The 22521-nt window shown below is 46.9% G+C and overlaps 1 protein-coding gene across 16 annotated transcripts in view; it reads right to left on the bottom strand.

The window, feature by feature from the left end:
• LOC120994415 (zinc finger protein 420-like) overlaps positions 1-22521 on the bottom strand; it is a 289066-nt gene that overhangs the window by 50963 nt on the left and 215582 nt on the right. For 13 of the 16 annotated variants that reach the window (XM_040422960.1, XM_040422951.1, XM_040422959.1 and 10 more), the window contains one exon: positions 6162-7801. The exons of 2 other annotated variants lie outside the window; for them this stretch is intronic. In XM_040422960.1, the coding sequence (XP_040278894.1) occupies positions 6519-7801 (1283 nt within the window). In that variant the 3' untranslated portion in view covers positions 6162-6518. Of the gene's footprint in view, positions 1-6161; positions 7802-22521 lie in introns of those variants that run through there. One more of the 16 variants, XM_040422953.1, reaches the window with a different exon arrangement.

Genomic DNA, 22521 nt, shown 5'->3' with positions numbered 1-22521 from the left:
GGCAGCATCTAAAATGTTCAAGAGGAAGTATCCCTTTGCTGAGCAAGATTCCAGCTCTTGGGATAAAGCCCCAAGAGTAGATGCGCCAGTGGCAAAAATTACTAAAAGATCCGCATAACTCTTCGAAGACTTGGGAGTCCTTAAGGATCCTATGGACAAGAAGTGTGAGTCCCTGCTCAAGAAGTCCTGGGAATCTTCTATGGCTTTATTGCGTCCAGAAATATCAGCTACTTATACAGCAAGATCTCTCATTATGGCTGACTCAATTGGAAGATCATATTCAGTCGGGCACTCCAAGGGAGCACAGTCTGTCCTCCATCCCGATTCTGAAACAAGCTTCCAACTTTCTGGCTGACGCTTCCGCAGATGTCGTGAAATTATCTGCGAAATCCGCAGCTTTATCAAACGCCTCCCGTAGGGCGATTTGGTTAAGATTGTGGAGTGGAGACGCGGCATCAAAAAATAGACTTTGTGCCATCGCCTGTGAGGGGGATCGTTTATTTGGGAAGACACTAGATCGAAAGCCTCCGATAGGAAGAAGGGCTTCCCTACCGAGTGGAGATTTTTTTAATCAGACGTAATTTTCGTGCCCAAAGACGTCCTGCATTTGATCAGAAAAAGAAAAATCAGGGATCCTCATGACAATCGGCAAAAAACTAAAATAGAGGATTCCTCTTCGCGGATAAGTCCTCCCGTCCAAGTACCACACAATGATGCCAGAGGTCCAGTCGGGGAGAGATTTAAAAAATTTGACCAAGCCTGGGTGCAGATTCATGCATCACATTGGGTACTATCTGTAATAGCATCGGGATACAGGCTGGAGCCATCAAGTATTCCCCCAGACAGATACCTGGAGAATTCCACATTAAACAAAGAGAGACAAGAAGCTCTAGAATCACAGATTGCGCTTCTACTCAGAAAAAGTTCCTCCAGACGAAGAAAAAAAAGGGCTTCTATTCTTCAGTCTTTTTGGCAAAGAAACCAGACCAGTCATTCATATTGATAATAAATCTGAAAAATCTAAACAAATTTATAACATACTAGAAGTTCAAAATGGACACAGTCAGGTCCACAATCAACCTAATAAACAAGGACTGGGTAATGGCAACAATAGATCTATCTGACTCTTACTACCACATCCCAATCCATCAACATTACCAGAAATTTTGGAGAATGGCAGTCTGGATTCGGGGGAGAATCAATCATTTCCAGTTCCAGGTTCTTCCCTTCAGTCTATCCTCTGCCCCAAGGGTATTTACAAAAATTATGGAAGAGATCTCAAGCTTCTTCCATCAGTCGTAATTAGTCTTGATTCCGTACCTGGACGACTTGTTAATAACAGCCCCAACGACAGAGTCCCTTCTCTTGCAGTTACAGACTGTAGTCAAAACCTTATCAAAATTAGGTTGGATCATCAATATAAATTAGTCAGACGTAGTTCCACATTATCAGAAACTATTTCTAGGGGTTCTCCTAGATTCTCATCTAATGTCCTCCTTTCTTCTGGGCGAAAAAAGTAAAGACCTGGTGCGAGAATAGCAAAATTTCAAAAATTACGCAAGACATCCATAAGAGAAATCATGATGATTCTGGGGGTAATGACTTCCCAATATCATCAGTGAAATGGGCCCAGGCTCACTTAAGAGTACTTCAGTCCTTCCTGGTACGATCCTGGGATCGAAGACAGATATCTTTAAACAAGAAGCTGGAAATTCCTTTCCATGCAAAGCGCTCTCTTACCTAGTGGCTCAAAGAAGAGAACCTTTCCAGAGGTGTAGAATGGCGGCATACGGAGCAAGTAGTAGTGACAAAGGATGCAAGCAGCCATGGCTGGGGTGCTCACCTGAACCGCAGGACATGTCAGGGTCTATGGCAGAAGAGCCTTATCCGGTCCTCTTCCAACATGCAAGAGCTTGAGGCAGTCTGGCAGGCATTAAAATATTTCGCTCCATCCCTGGTCCAGAATCATGTAAAAATATTTTCCGACAACTCTACCACGGTTGCTTACGTGAACAAACAGGGGGGGACAAAAAGTCATCTCCTCTCGCAGGTGGCAGAAAGAATATTTGTCTGGGCAGAAGCAAACCTAAAATCTCTGATGGCGGTCCATATAAAGGGGAAAGAAAATCATCTAGCGGAGCAACTGAGACAGGGAGAATGGAGCTTAAACCAGACAGTATTCGACCAGATCTTGGCAAGATGGTCAGACAGACCTCTGCAAGTGGATGCTTTAGCACACAAATGGCCGAAGGGTCTCCTGTACGCCTTCCCTCCTTTCTCTCTAATAGCAAAAATCATGACAAAAGTGGTAGAAGAAACATCCCAATTGATATTAATAGCCCCGCATTGGCTCAAAAGGACTTGGTTTCCGATACTCAAGTCTCTAGCAGGGGAGAATTACTAGAGCCTTCCCCTTCTTCCAAATTTCCTACTCCAGGGTCCGGTTCCTCATCTCAACAGTCTGCAACTCCATCTGACTGCCTGGAGATTGAACGGAACATCTTGAGAAGGAAGGGGCTATCCGAAAAGGTGATACTTTTCTGCATAGCAGAAAATTTGTTACTTCAAAAATATATTTAAAGGGGTTCTGCACTTTCATTTAACTGATGATCTAGTCTCTGGATAGATCATCAGCTTCTGATCGGCGGGGGTCCGACACCCGGGACCCCCGCTGATCAGCTGTTTGAGAAGGCAGCGGCGCGGCTAAGGTCCATACAACTGAACAGAGCTTAGCCGCGCCCACGCTAGTTGATACTAGTTGTGACGTCAGTGGGCCGGCGGCCCGGCAGTAAACAGTGAGAAGGCCGCGGCACAGCTGGAGCGCCGCTGCCTTCTCAAACAGCTGATCGGCGGGGGTCCCGGGTGTCGGACCCCAGCCGATCAGAAGCTGATGATCTATCCAGAGGATAGATCATCAGTTAAATGAAAGTGCAGAACCCCTTTAAGATTCTGGAAAGCTTTCCTGGCTTTTTCTAAAAATTCCTGCGACCCATTCAGACCCCCAGACCTAGGATTAGTACTAGATTTTCTCCAATCAGGACTAGACCGAGGTCTTAAAATAAGCACCTTAAAGGTACAGGTATCAGCACTAAGTGCTTTTATGGGTGAGAAGCTGGCTGAATCAGATCTAATTAGAAAGTTATTTAAGGGCGCTAGTAGATTACACTCAAGATTCAGATCCTCAGTCCCATCTTGGGATTTAAATCTAGTTCTTTCTGTCCTCTCGGTTTCTCCCTTTGAGATATAGCTATGAGACTGTTAACCTTTAAAACAGTTTTTTTGCTCGCAATTACGACAGCTAGAAGAGTCGGAGAGATTCAGGCTTTTTCAATTCAGCCCCCATACCTTACAATACTGGAAGATAGAATTGTTTTAAGACATTCTCCTGAATTTGTTTTAAGACATTCTCCTGAATTTCTTCCCAAAGTGGTATCTAAATTTCATTGCAGTCAAGAAATTTCTCTTCCTTCATTCTGTCCTCAGTCTTCTTCTGAAGAAGAGAAGAGGTTCAGTAACCTTGATGTGAGAAGATGTGTTCTTCAATATCTGGACATTACAAAGGACTTCAGAATGACTAATCAGTTATTGGTCCAGTACCTGGGCACTAACCGGGGTAGAGCAGCTAGCCAGGCTCCATAACACGGATTAAGTCCTGTATATCTCTATGTTACATTGAAAAAGAGATGACTTCCCCGTCGGGACTAAAGGCCCACTCTATGCAAGCTATGGCTGCCTCTTGGGCAGAAGGGGCCTCTGCCTCGCTTGAGTATACCTGCAGAGCAGCTACTTGGGTGACCCCTTCTACTTTTTACAAACAATACAAACTTGATGTGCTATCCAATAGAGACCTATCCTTTGGCAGAAAAGTTTTATCTGCTGTGGCACCCCCCTGAGTGGATTCTTTGTTATTCCTCCAGGAAGTTCCGTTGTGGAGGCGTGGGAAAAAGATGAAAATTACTCTTACCGGTAAATGGATTTTCCCTTAGCCTCCACAATGGCACAGGGAATTCCCACCCAAATTTTTTCTTTCTTTTGTTACATTTATTTTGAGATTATGGGCAGTTGACCCTTTCTTTCATTTGCATCATTATATGTCTTAACCTTATTAAAATGATGCATCTACTTGAAGTTCTAGGCGAATAACTGGTGAAGGTGAAGGGGAGGGGGCTTTTATGCATTGATCTTTGTATTTTTCTGTCCCTGAAGAGGCGGGTACCGTCCAGGAAGTGCCGTTGTGGAGGCTAAGGGAAAATCCAATTACTGGTAAGAGTAATTTTCATCTTTTTTTTTTCTCCAGTACTTTATTGGTACTGCCTCCATTTCTTTATTTTGGACACAGCTCCTGCAGGGGCGTGCACAGGTGTTTGGCTTTACTGAAGGGTGCTGTAAGCTTTTCTTCTAACAGAAGGGATTTGCTATAGGGGACGGAAGGGAAGCAAACCAAATACAACAAAATCCACAACACACCAGGCTAGGCCCCAAAGCTAGGGAACAGGGAAAGGTCACCACCTGACAATCCCTGAGTCTTTCCCTGTCTGCTGACAATATGTGCAAATCCTAAAGATGGAAGTGCTCATGCGCTGGAACCTAAGCCTAGCTGAAACTGTAACAAACCCTCAGCTAGGGAGCTGGAGAAAAGACAACCGGTTCCTAGCGCTTGGTGCAGGAACCAGCATCTTCCTGAGGCCTAGCCAGAACAAACAAAAAGGAAAGAATAGAACTTGGCTTAAGACGGACGGTGAGCAGGAGATTCGACAAACACCAGCTGAAAACTCCAGAAGCAAATATAAACTGCAAGGGCTATAGTGAAAGGCGGGTATAAATAGCACCACTAAATAGCTAATGAGCAGAACCTGTGGGGAGGTGGGATCCTGCCCAAAACCACAACAAAGAGAAACAGAACAATCTGTCAGATAGACTCAGGTGTAGCAAGTCTGTCAGATCTTCTCAGGCCTCTCACAGGGCAGGGCGTGACTGTCCCAGGTATGATGACTTCCTTTTCAGGGTTATGAAAGTGGCCACCCTATCCTCGCCTGCCAATGCAACCCATCGACAACGCATCAGCAAGCTATGTGAAGGCTGGTTTTCCGCAGGACGAGCTGAATCTTTCAATGGCACCATTTTGTGGTTCAAACAACTGTAACGCCCCTGAGTGGCATTACCCCTCCTACGCCCTGCTTTTATCTGTGTATGCTAATACAATGTCATCCTATGCATTTATTTCTAGTTCCCTAGACACTGTAATTTATAGTAATGTTATGTTGTTCATGTAATGTATATGGTTCACCAGCAGGTGGCAGCGTAAATGGCAGAGCTATACATTCCATTCTCCCCTCGTTTTTTGGTCAGAAGTGGGTCAGTGCTGTTTGCTACCAGAAAGAGGTAGGGAGTTTCTGGTGTGGTCTGGTTGAGACTCCATGCTGGAGCTGCCAGGATTCGAACCTATTCCCTGGCATAATCCAGAGTCAGACTACAGAGAGAAGTTGCAGCATCCTGCAGAAGCAGAGATTCTATTTAAGCCTGTCAACACAGCAGAGCCAGAGACAAACATATGTAGCAGAGCTGAGTGTGTTTGCCTGCCAGAGTTAATGCTAAAGCCTGCTGGAACCAAGATAAAGTCTGTAAACCGTTTTGGAGAAACGTTTATGCAAAGTAAAGCTGCCATTGAACTTCATCACAAGGTCTGGACTCAATTATTTCTTCAAATCCCTCAATTGTTCACCCTATTTGCCTGCTTCAGAGCCAACGCCTGGGGTACAAGCATATCCAGGTAGAAGCACCATGACACGTGCACAAAACATTAAGGGACATCATAGGCCACACTATACCACTCTGGCATTCCTACACCTCGGTACCATCCACAATATCACTAAAAGGGGACCTGTGCCCTTGTTGCTTCATTGCAACTGGCGTCACAAAACAAACACTTCTCTCATCTTAAAAGGGACCCCTTTCGGACAGATTTTGTTGCACAACTTACTATTTAATTCTCTTTGGGGGAATTGAAAAGATCAGCAATTCCGCCACTGTTATTGTATTTATTGATTTTTTTATTTTCAATTTTGCTCCACCCACTGTGTGGCATACATAACCAATTACCGTTATTTAACAGATCATTGTTTATAATGACACCAAATTTATAAAAAAAAAAAAAATTTTTATACACTTAAAAAATATTTGTCTTAAAGTCACATATTAGAATCATAACTTTTTTTTTATCTTTATGCAATGTTCATGTTTTTTTGCACCATGAGCTATAATTTTTATTGGTACCATAAGTCTTTTTGATCACTTTTTAATCTTTTTTGGGAGGGGGCAAACAGTGATTTCTCTCCATAGTTTGCGACTGGTATTGCAGCTTGTCTTTATTGCTGTGAATGGAGCAGAGCTACAATACCAGACACACCTCGTGGACAGGTGTGGCACTGCTTTTGGAAGAAAGCAGCTGTGATACATTAGAAGGCATCCTGAGGTCTTACAGTGGAGATGCCACATTTACTAGAATCTGAACATTACAATCACTTCTCTCTTGTGTGAATTCTTACATGGTTCACAAGTTTTGAACTCTGGCGAAAACATTTCCCACATTCTGTACATAAATATGGCTTTTCTCCTGTGTGAGTTCTTATATGGTCCATAAGTTTCGATCTCAAGCGAAAACATTTCCCACATTCTGTACAAGAATATGGCTTCTCTCCTGTGTGAATTCTCTGGTGGTTTACAAGATCTGATTTATTATTAAAAAATTTCCCACATTCTGTACATGAATTTGTCTTCTCTCCTGTGTGAATTCTCCGGTGTTTCACAAGATCTGATTTATGGTTAAAACATTTCCCACATTCTGAACATGAATATGGCTTCTCTCCTGTGTGAGTTCTCAGATGAACAACAAGACTTGACTTGTGACTAAAACACTTCTCACATTCAGTACATGAAAATGGCTTCTCCCCTGTGTGAACTCTTATATGGTTGATAAATATTGATTTCTGATAAAAACATTTTCCACATTCTGTACATGAATACGGCTTCTCTCCGATGTGAATTTCCTGGTGTTTCACAAGATCTGATTTATCGTTAAAACATTTCCTACACTCATGACATGAATTTAGCTTCTCTCCTGTGTGAGTTTTCAGATGAACAACAAGACTTGATTTGTGACTAAAACACTTCCCACATTCTGAACATGAATATGGCTTCTCCCCTGTGTGAACTCTTAGATGTTCCAAAAGATTTGATTTCCGACTAAAACACTTTCCACATTCTGAGCACATAAATGGCATCTTCTCTTTGTGAGTTATTTGATGTTGCACGAGATGTGATTTCCGAATAAAGCACTTCCCACATTCAGGACATGAAAATGGCTTTTCTCCAGTGTGACTTCTCTGATGTGAAACAAGATTCTCTTTCTGCCTAAAACATTTCTCACATTCTGGGCATGAAAATGGTTTCTCTCTTGTGTGAGTTTTCTGATGTCCAATAAGATGGGATTTCGTAGTAAAACATTTTCCGCATTCTGGACATGAAAATTGCTTCTCCCCTGTGTGAATTCTCTGATGTGTCACAAGACTTGATTTCTTACTAAAAGATTTTTCACATTCTGTATATGTAGATGAATTTACATCTTCGTGAATTTTCTCATGTGTGGAAAGACTACCATTCTTTTTAAAAGGCTTCCCACATTCAAAAATTTTAACCATTCTTTGCCCAGTTCTAGTTTTGCCAATCTGACATGAGTTATCATCTACGTCATTGGATGGAAATACAGGGAGGTGTGAATCGGATCCTCTCTTCAAGTCTTCATCTGGAAAAAGAAACAAAATTATTGATTTTCTTTCGCTTCCTTGTTTGCCTAAATACTGATTTATATATAGTCAGGTCCATACATATTGGTACATTGACACAATTCTAAGATTGTTGGCTCTATACAACACCACAATGGATGTGCTTAAACTGCAGACTGTCAGCTTTAATTTGAGTGTATTTGCATCCAAATCAGGTGAACGGTGCAGGAATTACAACAGTTTGCATATGTGCCTCCCACTTCTTAAGGGACCAAAAGTAATGGGACAGAATAATAATCATAAATCAAACTTTCACTTTTTAATATTTGGTTGCAAATCCTTTGCAGTCAATTACAGCCTCAAGTCTGGAATACATAGACATCACCAGACGCTGGGTTTTATCCCTGGTGATGCTCTGCCAGGCCTCTACTGCAACTGTCTAAATTTTCCTATTGGCTTCTGTGTAGCTGCTGGGTTGTAATAAAAGTAGCATGCCCGTACTTGATGTGGTAAAAATACAACAATAAATAGCATTCAACCCGCGCTTACTAGTAGGCACGTATCACTTCTTGTGGTGTATTGGTGCTGATATCAGTTGGATGTTAGTTCTGGTCCTTTGCCAGTATCCCTGATGAAAGAGACCTAGTTCTCTGAAACACGTTGGATTTTTCTTCTGGTTCCCAGAGGCTGCCAGTAGTATAGGGCTCCATGTCTCGTTAAAGGGCTTCTGTTACCCCCCAAAAGTCATTTTTCATTTTTAGGCTAATTAAAATCCTTATAGTGCAATTATTAAATATATAGTGCTCTTACCTTTTCCTGTGGCTTAGTTTCTTTAAAAACCCCACTTTTATAATATGTTAATTATCTCGCTACCAGCAAGTAGGGCGGTTACTTGCTGGTAGCCGCCGCATGCTCCTTTCAAAAAAACGCCCCCTCCTCCTGTTGATTGACAGGGCCAGCGAGCGCTCTCCTCCTCCGGCTGGCCCTGTCTGCAATTCAAATCCTGCGCCTGCGCCTTACGTGTCTTCATTCGGAGCAGGCGCTCTGAGAGAAGGACGATCGCTTCCTCAGCACTTCCTCAGTGCGCCTGCGCCGATGACGTCTTCTCTTTCGGGTTTAGAGGTGACGTCATCGGCGCAGGCGCACTGAGGGAGTGCTGAGGAAGCGAGCGTCCTTCTCTCAGAGCGCCTGCGCCAAATGAAGACACGTAAGGCGCAGGATTTGAAATGCTGACAGGGCCAGCCGGAGGAGGAGAGCGCTCGCTGGCCCTGTCAATCAAAAGGAGGAGGGGTGCGGCGGCTACCAGCAAGTAACCGCCCTACTTGCTGGTAGTGAGGTAATTAACATATTAGAAACTAAGCCACAGAAAAAGGTAAGAGCACTATATATTGAATAATTGCACTAGAAGGATTTTAATTAGCCTAAAAATGAAAAATGACTTTTGGGGGGTGACAGAAGCCCTTTAAAGGGAGTCTGTCACCTACATAACATGTTTTAAACTGATGATATAGCTCTGTGGGAGGCAGATCCATAACACTGATTGTACCCATGTTTAGTTTTTCAGAGCCTCCAAAGTACATAAAATGAAGTTTTAAAAATATGAAAATTACCTATCGCAAGTGCCCAGGGGCGGAGAGTGTGCTGCAAGTGCCCAGTGCTCCCCGCCTTACTTGCTCCTGACTCCTCCCCTCTGTATCGTCCGGCCAGCCCTGTATCCTTGCGGCGTCATTCTCATCTCCATTCATAATCTAGTGCCTGTTCTCTTCCGGGCATGTGCAGTACATTGCCCACTGTGGGCAGAGGCATACTGATATGCCATGCGCATGCGCCAGTTACGTACACCGGCGGTAAAGCGCACAGGCTCTGGATTATGAATGGAGATGAAAATGACCCAGCAAGGATACAGGGCTGGCCGGACGATACAGAGGGGAGGAGTCGGGAGCAAGTAAGGCGGGGAGCACTGGGCACTTGCAGCACACTCTCCGCCCCTGGGCACTTGTGATAGGTAATTTGCATATTTTTAAAACTTTATTTTAGGTACTTTGGAGGCCCGTTTATCTTTGTATATACCTGTTATTTATCTAGTTAACTATCTAGTCTAATTTAAGAGCGCCAGCCACGGCACCCGATTCTGTCTTCCCATTTTGACTTATTTCATAGCCGCATCTATCACAGAAATTCAACATATCTATCTTCTAATATGCCATCTGTCCATCCGTCAGGGTATACCTAAACATGATGAAGGCATATTCGGGCATGTCCTAAGACGTTATTTAAGTGCGGCAAAACCATTTTTGTTGCATTAGGAAATAGAAGCAACGGAGCGGGGCGCAGCATAGCGCAGTGCTAGCTGACTTAGGGGGAAGACTGCAGGCTAGGAAAGGGTTAAGTTATGGTGGTATGTGAAGGGGTTGGTAGAGTGAGGTGGGGAGGAGCAGGGTTTTCGGCGGGAGGATATAAGATTGGGAGGTGGAGCTTAGGTCAGTTCAGCCTTAACCAGCGTGAATTTCGGAGACATGGCCTCCTTGGATGAGCTGTTGGCGTCGGTGCGGGCCGCGGTGCAGGTACACGGGGTAGACTTTATGCAGCAATCTATCCAAGCTGCCCTTTGCCCCCCCGCCCCGCCGGTTGCAGTAGCTCGCGCTGCCAGGGCCAGGCGATCTGTCCCCCCTGAGCGCTTGAGCCCAGATGCCACCCCTCGGGTCCGCCGACGCATTCGAAGCCCCGTTAGGGACCCTCCGCTGCGGTCTGAGGTGTCCGTTGCCACCCGGACCCCCAGGCGCAGCGGGAGGAATTCCGTATCGCGTGGCAGGCCGGCGGGAGAGGGTCAGGCTTTGCCTAGGCCCGTCTCTCTTACAGCGAGGGGGAGAGAACGTTCACAAGCGGCGACGCCCCCGCGAGATGCTCCGCGCCGGGGGAGAGCCAGGAGAACCTCACCTGTGGTGGGCAGTCAAGTTGCGGCCGGGCTGTCCAGAGGCCTGGGCCTACCTTATGTGGAGGAGAGCTTGTCTTCGGCGCAGCGGCGGAGGGATCTGGGCCGGCAGCTGCAGAGTGAGTAGGATGAGTGCGCAACGGCCGGCTTGGATGTGGGAGCGGCGCGACCCCTTGTGGCGGGTCGGCGCCATGGCAGCCGGACAGATGCTGGGGACTATGCTGGGATTACTCACCCTGGACGGCGGCATGGTGGGGCGGCTGGTGGCCGGATGGCTACAGAGTCTGTGTCACTGGAGGCAGGAGAGGGACTAGAACTGCGGCCAGAGGATGAGGCCCGCCCGGCTGGGGTTCGGACTGTTACACTCCCCTCACGTCGGTGCCCTGAGGGGGAGGCATGGAGACTGGAGGAAGGAGAAGTGGAGTCTGGAGAGGAGGTTGCGGCAGGCGGAAGGGACGACGCGAGTCCAGGAGAAGCTGTGCCATGTGGAGTGAGCTCGCCGGTGGGGACGTCTGTGAGTGATTCGGCAGCTGCCGGAGGATCCATCCGGGGACGGCCAGGTGAGATGACGACGTGTCAGTTGCCAGTTGGAGGTGCAGTTCCGCAGGGGGTGGGGGGATCTGATGTTTTGGCACGGGAGGTTCTGTCAGGGATGTTGTCCTTGTTGTCACGGTTGGGGTCAGGGGCCCCTGCATCTCCGGCGTCGGTCTGGGCGCCTGTGCAGGCAGTGGGGACTTTAGAGCAGGGGACGGTGCAAGGTTCGGTTGGCGTTGGGGATGGCGTGGTCACAGGTGATGGGCAGGCCGCTGTGGCCGGGACTGGGGTTAGAAGTGATTTGAGGGATAGCGTTCGGTTGGCGGACGCGGCGAAAGGCGAGATTTATGTGTGCTTTGAGGGGCCGTTGGGGGCTCATTTGAAGCAGGAAATCAGGGAGAAGATATGGAGGGATGAATATGTCGAAATATTTTCATTGCTTCCTTTGGAAAAATTTAATCTGGACAGGGGGAAGCCGGATGAGAGTAAGAAAGAGGAGGAAGAAAGGAGGAGGTACAGGTTGATCCCGCGGACGTTTCAGAATTGGCTTCAGGCCTTTGCGATTTTGGCCAGTGTGGTTGGGGAAAAATCGCCGGAACATTGCTCAGCATTGTTCTGCTATATGGATGCGATAGGGGAGGCTCATCGGACTTATGGGGGTGTGGCGTGGCTTAGGTATGATGAGCAGTTCCGGCAGCGGAAGGCGGTCAGGCCTAGCATACGGTGGGATCATAAGGACATAGGTCTCTGGATGCGGTTGATGGCGGTGCCTAGGAGTGGCCCTCAGCCCTTTCGGGGATCGGCCGGGGGTGCCTCGGCTTCTGAATCCCAGGGAGGAGGTAGAAAAGGCTGTTGTTGGCAATATAACGAGGGACACTGTAGGTTCTTGTCAGATTGCAGGTATAAACACGAGTGTTCCGGTTGTGGTGGATCCCATAGTTTGTCGAGTTGCTTCAAGCGAGGGAGGGGTAAGGGACCCGAGGCTATGCAGAAGAGGAGTGACGCCGGTGAGGGTGGGAGAGATGGAGCCCTATTTAAAGAATTATCCAAATAGAGAGGTTGGGCAGTTGTTGTTGGCGGGGTTTACTGAGGGCTTCGTGATCCCGTGTAGTTCAATGGCGCCGTGTTTGTCGGCAAGGAATTTGTCTTCAGCGTTGCGCCAGCCTGAGGTGGTAAAGGAGAAGATTGAGAAGGAGGTGTCGGCTGGCAGGGTGGTAGGCCCCTTTAAGGAGCGGCCCTTGCCTGACTTGTGGGTGTCCCCGTTGGGTTTGGTGCCTAAGAAGGAGCCCAATAAATTTAGGCTTATTCATCATTTGTGCTATCCACAAGGGGGGTCAGTGAATGATGGGATAGCGGATGAGTTGTGCTCCGTGTCGTACACGTCGTTTGACTCGGCGGTGCGGTGGGTTAGGCGTTTCGGGCGAGGCGCCCTGCTTGCTAAGACAGATATTGAGGCTGCCTTTAGGTTGTTGCCCATTCACCCGGATAGTTTGCATTTACTGGGTTTTCAATGGGAGGGTTGTTTTTATGTTGATTGCTGTTTGCCTATGGGTTGTGCAATTTCTTGTTCACTGTTTGAGGCGTTTAGTTCTTTTTTGGAGTGGGTGGTGAAACAGGAGGCTGGATGGAATTCTGTACTGCATTATTTGGACGATTTCTTGTTCTTAGGTCCGGCGGGATCCAGGGTGTGTCCTGTGTTGTTGCATACGATGGAGCGAGTGGCTGCGAGGTTTGGCATTCCATTAGCGGGGGAAAAAACGGAGGGGCCTTCCACGGTGATGACGTTTTTGGGGATAGAAATTGACAGCATGGCCATGGAATGCCGGTTACCGGACAGCAAGGTGTCGGATCTGTTAGAGGAGGTTGCTTTTTTGCGGAGAGCTAAGAAGGTTCAGCTTAGGCGGGTCCAGTCTGTATTAGGAAAATTGAATTTCGCTTGCCGGATTTTGCCGATGGGGAGGGTTTTTTGCCGGCGTTTAGCGTTAGCTACGGCGGGGGTTGTCGCCCCTTATCATTATTTGCGTTTACCTGTGGCGGTAAAGGAGGATTTGGCGGTTTGGGAGGATTTTTTGGGAGAGTATAATGGGCTGTCTGTGTGGATGGAGGAAGCGATTAGTAGTGTGGATTTGGAGTTGTTTTCGGATGCCGCGGGTTCGTGTGGGTACGGTGTTTTTTGCCAGGGCCAATGGAGTGCGGGTGCGTGGCCGGTGGAGTGGGAGCAGGCTGGTTTCCTTAGTAATTTGGTTTTGTTGGAACTTTTTCCCATTGTTTTGGCTACGGAATTGTGGGGGGAGTGGCTCAAGAATCGGCGGGTTCGTTTCTACTGTGACAACATGGGTGTAGTGCAGGCGATTAATAGCCAGACGGCTAATTCTCCGCCAGTGTTGAATTTACTCAGGCATTTGGTATTGCGGGGGCTGCGGTTAAATGCATGTTTTGTTGCGGTGCATGTTCCTGGTGTAGATAACTCACTCGCTGATTCCCTTTCTCGTTTTCAGTGGGATCGTTTCCGCAGCTTGGCGCCGTTCGCCGAAGTTCGGGGGTTAGCATGTCCCCAGTGGCTCTGGAGCGTGGCCTTGGGGTGTCAGCAGACCTGATTGGTCAGTCGCTCAGTAGAGGTACGTGGTCGGCTTATTCGTCGGTGTGGTCATTGTGGGAGGAGTTGATAGACCGGGTTGGGGGGTGTAGTTCGGTTGATGACTTTAGGACCTTATTGGTTTTTTGGGTAGGTTCGTGTTATGCTAAAGGTTTGTCGTTCTCGGTGGCGTCTAAGAGGGTGGCGGCTGTCGCCTTCTGGTTGCGCTTGCGGGGTGTTGCTGATGTCTCTCGGTGTTTTTTGGTTCGGCAGGCACTAAAAGGATATCGGCGGGGAGTGATTCGCAAGGATTGTAGACGTCCGGTTTCTTTTGAGGTGTTACAGGTCCTTTGGGAGAAGGCAGGGTTGATTTGTGTGTCTGTATTCGAAGCGCTTTTGTTTAGGGCGGCTTTTTCATTGGCTTTTTTCGGAGCTTTTCGGATTTCGGAATTGGTATCCTCCAGTCGTATGCGCGATGGTGGTTTGTTGAGAGAGGATGTTCGGCTGGGGGATGGCGGTCTGCGGTGTGTGATTCGCAAGTCAAAAACGGATCAGGTAGGTAAGGGGGCAGTGTTGTGGCTCAGGCCTTTTGCTGGGTCGGTGCTTTGTCCGGTGCGTTGCGTGGAGGATTATTTGGGAGTGCGGCCTGATGGTAGGGGTTCATTGTTAGTTCACCGGGACGGTTCACGGTTATCACGTTTTCAATTTATTGCTGTTTTTAAAAAATGTTTGGGTGCAGCTGGTCTTCCCGTTAATGAGTATGCTTCTCATTCTTTTCGGATAGGGGCAGCGACTGAGGCTTCCAGGTGGGGGCTTGGGGAAGAGGTTATAAAACGTATTGGGCGGTGGGAGTCGGATTGTTTTCACTCTTATATTCGGCCTCATCTGTTGTGATTATTGATGGGTGTTGTTGGTTAACGGTATGTGGCATGTGGTGTAGTGTTGTCTCAACTGTTTTATTTATTTTAGGGGCGGCGCCGTGTCTCGCATGGATCTTCGGGCACTCATACGTCTATTGGGGGGCCTTACGAGCAGATGTGAGGAGGAATGGACGACAGTTGGGTTTTCCGATGGAGGAATTGCTGGTCCGGTGGATCGGTTTGAGAGGGCTTCTTTGGGGTAGGGTTTTACCCGAAATTCACGTTAATGCCATTTTAGATCGTCCCCCTGAATATATTGGTGCTTCATGTGGGAGGCAACGATTTGGGTGTGCGGCGCTCCCGGGATGTTATCCGGGATATCAAGTTGGATGTGCTGCGCTTATTGTCGGAGTTTCCGGACTTGTTGCTGGTATGGTCGGAGGTGGTGGCCAGACGTTGCTGGCGGTTTGCGAGGTCGGTGGAGCGGATCAACAAAGCCCGAGCGAAGTTGAATAAGGAGGTGGGGCGGTTTGTTCGCAGGCAAGGTGGTATTGTTGTGCGTCATCGGGAGTTGGAGGCGGCGTCGCCTCAATTCTTGAGAGAGGATGGCGTACATTTGAATGATGTGGGCATCGATATGTGGGCGTTGGGTATCCAGGAAGGTTTGGAGATGGCTATTAGGGTGTGGCGGGACGCCCACAGGTGAGGTGTCACCAGTGGTTGTCGGTGGCTGCTGGAAATTGGATCCTGGGGAGCAATTCAATGGTTAAGAGGTGCAGGACATGTTGGAGCCTGCATCTCAGATGGTTTGTTAATGCCGAGGATGGGGCCCCTGTTTGGGCTACAAGGCCTACAGGGGGGGATGCTAGGATACTTCAAGGAGTTGGTGCCCTTGGGTCGGTGAGTGCGGCCAAGGGTAAGTCTTGAAGTGCGAAGTGAGGCGGTGAAGGAGGATACGGCTCGTTTGGGTTGCCCTCCAGGATCCTTGGTACGGTGCAGTAGGTGTGTGTAATATGCCTGATGTTTATTATGGTTATTGTTATGATTATTATGATTATTATGGATGTTATATGGTGTACAATGTGGTTTTGTTATTTGTGAAATAATAAAGTAGGCCATCATGGTCATTTCACCAAGCGAGTAAGTGTTGGTGTGGTTATTTAAAGGGGATAGCAGGGTAGGTTTTGTAGCCGGAGGAGATTCTTCCATCCTATTAAGTCATTTGCTTTGTTATGTAATTATGTTCAATAAAATCAAATCCGTACATGATTAAAGCAAAATGTTTGATCACCGCATCTAACACAGATACGTAGCATTTATAAATATTAACAATCGCTAATTGCGGCACCCAACTTTCCGAAGTGTCGATTCTGTGTGTCAGGTTATGTTCGGACACGTTAAAGGGTTTCTACCAATTCGTTTCACATAATTAGCTGTCAGACACTAGCGATCCGCTAGTGTCTGCTCTGCCAAACCATCCTAATATAATTGCTTTTGGTGCAGCCGTTTCGCTAAAAAAAGAACTTTTATTGATATGCTAATGAGCCTCTAGGTGCTATGGGGGCGTCACAAACTGCCGCCGCCCAGCGCGTCCCTCCAGCCCGCCCATCTCCTCCTGAATGCGATCCTCCCTGTGAGCGTATGTATTCGGCGCATGCGCAGTGAATGTCTGACCGCTTCCCTGCTCAGACATCTCCACTGCGCCTGCGCGATGACGTCATAGTGCTCCGAGGAACAGGCGCAGTGGAGATGTCTGAGCAGGGAAGCGGTCAGACATTCACTGCGCATGCGCCGAATACATCCGCTCGAGGATCGCATTCCGGAGGAGATGGGCGGGCTGGAGGGACGCGCTGGGCGGCGGCAGTTTGTGAAGGTAGACCGAGCCTCTAGGTGCTAATGACGCCCCCATAGCACCTAGAGGCTCATTAGCATATCAATAAAAGTTCTTTTTTTAGCGAAACGGCTGGCCCAAAAGCAATTATATTAGGATGGTTTGGCAGAGCAGACACTAGCGGATCGCTAGTGTCTGACAGCTAATTATGTGAAACGAAGTGGTAGAAACCCTTTAAAGACATGTTCGTGCATGCCCTAAGACGTACCGGCAGTAATTCAGACGCCCGAAGACGCTATTTAGGAGCGCCAACCACGGCACCCAACTTTCCCGGGTGCCGATCCATCGTCTATTTTGTGAAATACGCCCACCCCATTTTGCGAAGCGCAACAGGGAATGTCCGAGCATGTTAAAGGCATGTTCTGACATGTCTTAAGACATTATTTAAGAGCGTCAGCAGCAGCACCCAACTTTACGGGGTGCTGATAACATATTAAAGACACATGCCTCCTTAGCGTCTTCATACAGATTTGTCTTTTGGCCTATCACAGCCGCAGCACCATGTGTTACGAGACATAGTCAGCCTAATGCACGAGCATCTGTGACAATAGCAAACAGTTGACAAAACATGCCAGGACATGTCCTAATATCTTTAAAAATAAATTATATTAGGGTTCTATTCTAACAATTTTTCAGCCGTAATCAATTGGCCATATGTATAAAAGTGCTACACGCTCAACAAAAACACAAACAATTTTTTATAGCCTGTTTTACAACCGCCTACGCCAGACTCGAATTATACACACTCCTAGACAGATTGCAAGAACGTTGTCTTTATCACGACACAGACTCCGTCATATTCGTAAGTAGAGACGGCGACTGGAACCCGCCATTGGGCGATTTTCTCGGAGGAACTAACTAGCGAAATACCCACCGACACGTACATTACCAAGTTTGTATCTGCGGGTCCAAAGATGTACGTCTACAAACTCAACAATGGGAAAACCGTATTAAAGGTTAAAGAGGACCTTTCACCTGGAAAAACATTGTGAACTAAGTATGCTGACAAGGAGAGCGGAGCCCGGAGATCTCACTGCACTTACTATTATCCCTGGGTGCCGCTCCGTTCTCCCGGTATAGGCTCCGGTATCTTCGCTCTGTAAGTTATAGTAGGCGGTGTCTGCCCTTGTCCTGTGGGCGTCTCCTTCTTCTAGGCTGCAGCGCTGGCCAATCGCAGCGCACAGCTCACAGCCTGGGAGAAAAAAACCTCCCAGGCTGTGAGCTCTGCGCTGCGATTGGCCAGCGCTGCAGCCTAGGAGAAGGAGACGCCCACAGGACAAAGGCAGACACCGCCTGCTATAACTTACAGAGCGAAGATACCGGAGGGCATAACGGGAGAACGGAGCGGCGCCCAGGGATAATAGTAAGTGCAGTGAGATCCCCGGGCGCCGCTCTCCATGTCAGCATACTTAGTTCACAATGTTTTTCCAGGTGAAGGTCCTCTTTAAGGGTAAAACTCGCAACGTCGCTAACACTCGACTTGTTAATTTTGACAGTTTAAAAGACCTTGTTTTGGATTACTCACGCAATCCCAAGACGCAGAAAACATTAGGTAAAGAGCAAGCATTTTCAGAAATAGGAAGCGCTGGGACATAGAGACAAGACCATTACTTAAAACTCAAAAGTGCGTCTACACAAAGAGACAGCTGACGACTCACTTTACAACGTTACCTTTCGGCTATTAAACATGGCCGTGCAATTTCAACACCCGTTTTCTTGTATTTTAGCAGGTCCCTCAAATTCCGGAAAGAGTTTTTTTTGTAAAACCGTTGTTAATACATGCGGATACGCTAATGTCGCACAAACCCGAAAATGTCATTTGGTTTACACATGTTGGCAGAAATTGTATGGTGAGCTAACCCGTTTGTTTACAAATATTAGGTTTATCGAGGGAATACCGCAAAATTTTACAGATGATGACGTATTCCCCCCGGAGAAGGTCAATTTGGCGGTTCTTGATGATCTTATTGAGGCGGCTTGCGAAAATTATGAAATACAAAACCCTTTCACCAAATATGTGCACCAAAGAAATTTGAGCATTATGTATCTTGTTCAAAATGTTTTTTGTCAGGGTAAGAAAATCCGAACAATAAATGTCAACACTAAGACATGGTTCTTTTTAAGAACCCACATTATTACGTAATATTAAGTTATTACGTTGGTTGGCAAATGTACCCCGGTAAAACATGTTTGTTTTTAGCAGCTTTTGAAGATGCTACACACGTGCCTTATGGCTATTTACTTGTAGATTTAAGATCTGACACACCCGAGGAACCACGTCTAAGAACTGGTTTGTTCCCGCCAGATCTTCCGGCGGTTTATGTGTGCAAAAAGAAGTTCTAAAATGTGATATTTCTCATCTCGACGGTCATTCTTGGTAGCGTCGCCGCTCCTGTAAAGATGTCGAACAGGATCCGACTAGTGTTGGGCGAGCATGCTCGGCTGAACACCAGTTCGACTCGAGCATCACTATGTTCGGCACATTGCGGTGTTAGTCCAAATATCGAGTGTGCTCGAGCGCCATTCTCGAGTCAGTGTATTTAAATCTAATTTAGCCTCTACTACTGAAAAGTCTCTGGCGGGATTCAAACTAGGGTTGGGCAATATACCGGTGTTAACGATATACCGCGGTATTAAGAAATGGCTATATCACCGTTTCTTAATTACTGCGGTATATTAGTGACATCATAGGAGCGATCACACTTGCACTGACCGCTTCTAAAACGTCTGCGTCCGGCCACCTGTGCACATTGCCTGCCAGTTCTCACTGCAACCGCCCCCTCCTCGTTCCTACTTTACCTGGACTCCACCCACTGACCCAAGAACTAGCACACATAGGCCACACTACGGCCACCCTGAAGCCCCAACTTTAGCCGCCAATGAGAGAGAAGAAAAGACAACGGCATCCTCACAGGCCAGCTGCGAGCCAGGCCTGTACCATTGTCCACAGCGGGGGAAAACACATGCAGACTAGGGTATTGAATAAACATGTCTCATAGGTAAAACCATCTCCTATCCTATCTTACCATCTATTGGCAGGCTCATCGGTTTTTACAGCAGCCCCTGCATATGGCAGTGCCAGCTCTAGCGTTGAGAAATAGTAACCAAAACAAAAATATACCACTTTACCATTTACTGCCCCCCCATGTACACATGAACGCCCGACTCCTCCCCATATACAGTGTACAGCACCCGGCCACCCCTGTATACAGTGTACTTTGTACAGTGCACATAGATGGGGATGTACTACTAGACCCAAGGGGAATATACAGGTCATGAGTCCCACCAGTACAAGCCCCATACAGTATAACATCTCCTTGTGGCCCCCATACACTATAATGTCTCCTTGTGGCCCCCATACAGTATAATGTCTCCTTGTGTTTTTTCTTTTAAACTGGTATTTATCGCGATATATATCGTTATCGCGATAAATTTCTTAATATCGTTATCGTCTGAATATTTTTGATATCGCCCAACCCTAATTCAAACTCACAACCTTCTACATTACAGCCAAGTATGTTAACCACTACACTATAGAGCTGCATGGCCAGTTACAAAAAAAAAAATTGACTTCTGCTGCATAGGAATACTTACTAGTATGTAAGTCTCAAATTGACTTCTGCTGCATAGGAATACTTACTAGTATGTAAGTCTCATTTTTTGTTTTTGTTTTTTAACTGGCCATGCAGCACTATAGTGTGGTGGTTAACATTCTGGGCTGTAATGTAGAAGGTTTTGAGTTCAAATCCCGTCAGAAACTTTTCAGAAATAGAGGCTGACTTTAATTTAAACATATATATAAGTTTTTAGCCATAATATATTTACATATATTATTATATATTTAGAATATATAATATAATACACTGCTCAAAAAAATAAAGGGAACACAAAAATAACACATCCTAGATCTGAATTAATTAAATATTCTTCTGAAATACTTTGTTCTTTACATAGTTGAATGTGCTGACAACAAAATCACACAAAAATTAAAAAATGGAAATCAAATTTTTCAACCCATGGAGGTCTGGATTTGGAGTCACACTCAAAATTAAAGTGGAAAAACACACTACAGGCTGATCCAACTTTGATGTAATGTCCTTAAAACAAGTCAAAATGAGGCTCAGTAGTGTGTGTGGCCTCCACGTGCCTGTATGACCTCCCTACAACGCCTGTGCATGCTCCTGATGAGGTGGCGGATGGTCTCCTGAGGGATCTCCTCCCAGACCTGGACTTAAGCATCTGCCAACTCCTGGACAGTCTGTGGTGCAACGTGACGTTGGTGGATAGAGCGAGACATGATGTCCCAGATGTGCTCAATTGGATTCAGGTCTGGGGAACAAGCGGGCCAGTCCATAGCATCAATGCCTTCATCTTGCAGGAACTGCTGACACACTCCAGCCACATGAGGTCTAGCATTGTCTTGCATTAGGAGGAACCCAGGGCCACCCGCATCAGCATATGGTCTCACAAGGGGTCTGAGGATCTCATCTCGGTACCTAATGGCAGTCAGGCTACCTCTGGCGAGCACATGGAGGGCTGTGCGGCCCTCCAAAGAAATGCCACCCCACACCATTACTGACCCAATGCCAAACCGGTCATGCTGGAGGATGTTGCAGGCAGCAGAACGTTCTCCACGGCGTCTCCAGACTCTGTCACGTCTGTCACATGTGCTCAGTATGAACCTGCTTTCATCTGTGAAGAGCACAGGGCGCCAATGGCGAATTTGCCAATCTTGGTGTGCTCTGGCAAATGCCAAACGTCCTGCACGGTGTTGGGCTGTAAGCACAACCCCCACCTGTGGACGTCGGGCCCTCATATCACCCTCATGGAGTCTGTTTCTGACCGTTTGAGCAGACACATGCACATTTGTGGCCTGCTGGAGGTCATTTTGCAGGGCTCTGGCAGTGCTCCTCCTGTTCCTCCTTGCACAAAGGCGGAGGTAGCGGTCCTGCTGCTGGGTTGTTGCCCTCCTACGGCCTCCTCCACGTCTCCTGATGTACTGGCCTGTCTCCTGGTAGCGCCTCCATGCTCTGGACACTACGCTGACAGACACAGCAAACCTTCTTGCCACAGCTCGCATTGATGTGCCATCCTGGATAAGCTGCACTACCTGAGCCACTTGTGGGTTGTAGACTCCATCTCATGCTACCACTAGAGGGAAAGCACCGCCAGAATTCAAAAGTGACCAAAACATCAGCCAGGAAGCATAGGAACTGAGAAGTGGTCTGTGGTTACCACCTGCAGAACCACTCCTTTATTGGGGGTGTCTTGCTAATTGCCTATAATTTCCACCTGTTGTCTATCCCATTTGCACAACAGCATGTGAAATTGATTGTCACTCAGTGTTGCTTCCTAAGTGGACAGAAGTGTGATTGACTTGGAGTTACATTGTGTTGTTGAAGTGTTCCCTTTATTTTTTTGAGCAGTGTATATGTAAATATATTATGGCTAAAACATCAGTAGTAGTTTCCCACATAATATGCATTCATATATATCAGAAGTATGATTATATATATACAGTCACCTAAAGAATTATTAGGAACACCATACTAATACGATGTTGGACCCTCTTTTGCCTTCAGAACTGCCTTAATTCTACGTGGCATTGATTCAACAAGGTGCTGATAGCATTCTTTAGAAATGTTGGCCCATATTGATAGGATAGCATCTTGCAGTTGATGGAGATTTGAGGGATGCACATCCAGGGCACGAAGCTCCCGTTCCACCACATCCCAAAGATGCTCTATTGGGTTGAGATCTGGTGACTGTGGTGGCCATTTTAGTACAGTGAACTCATTGTCATGTTCATGTTCAAGAAACCAATTTGAAATGATTCGAGCTTTGTGACATGGTGCATTATCCTGCTGGAAGTAGCCATCAGAGGATGGATACATGTTCTCATTCTGTTTACGCCAAATTCGGACTCCACCATTTGAATGTCTCAACAG

Source organism: Bufo bufo, chromosome 3 (genome assembly GCF_905171765.1).
Source record: "Bufo bufo chromosome 3, aBufBuf1.1, whole genome shotgun sequence".
In the NCBI taxonomy this organism is placed as follows: domain Eukaryota; kingdom Metazoa; phylum Chordata; class Amphibia; order Anura; family Bufonidae; genus Bufo; species Bufo bufo.
The sequence above is the reverse complement of the archived record's forward strand: the minus strand, read 5'-3'. Positions and strand labels throughout refer to the sequence as shown.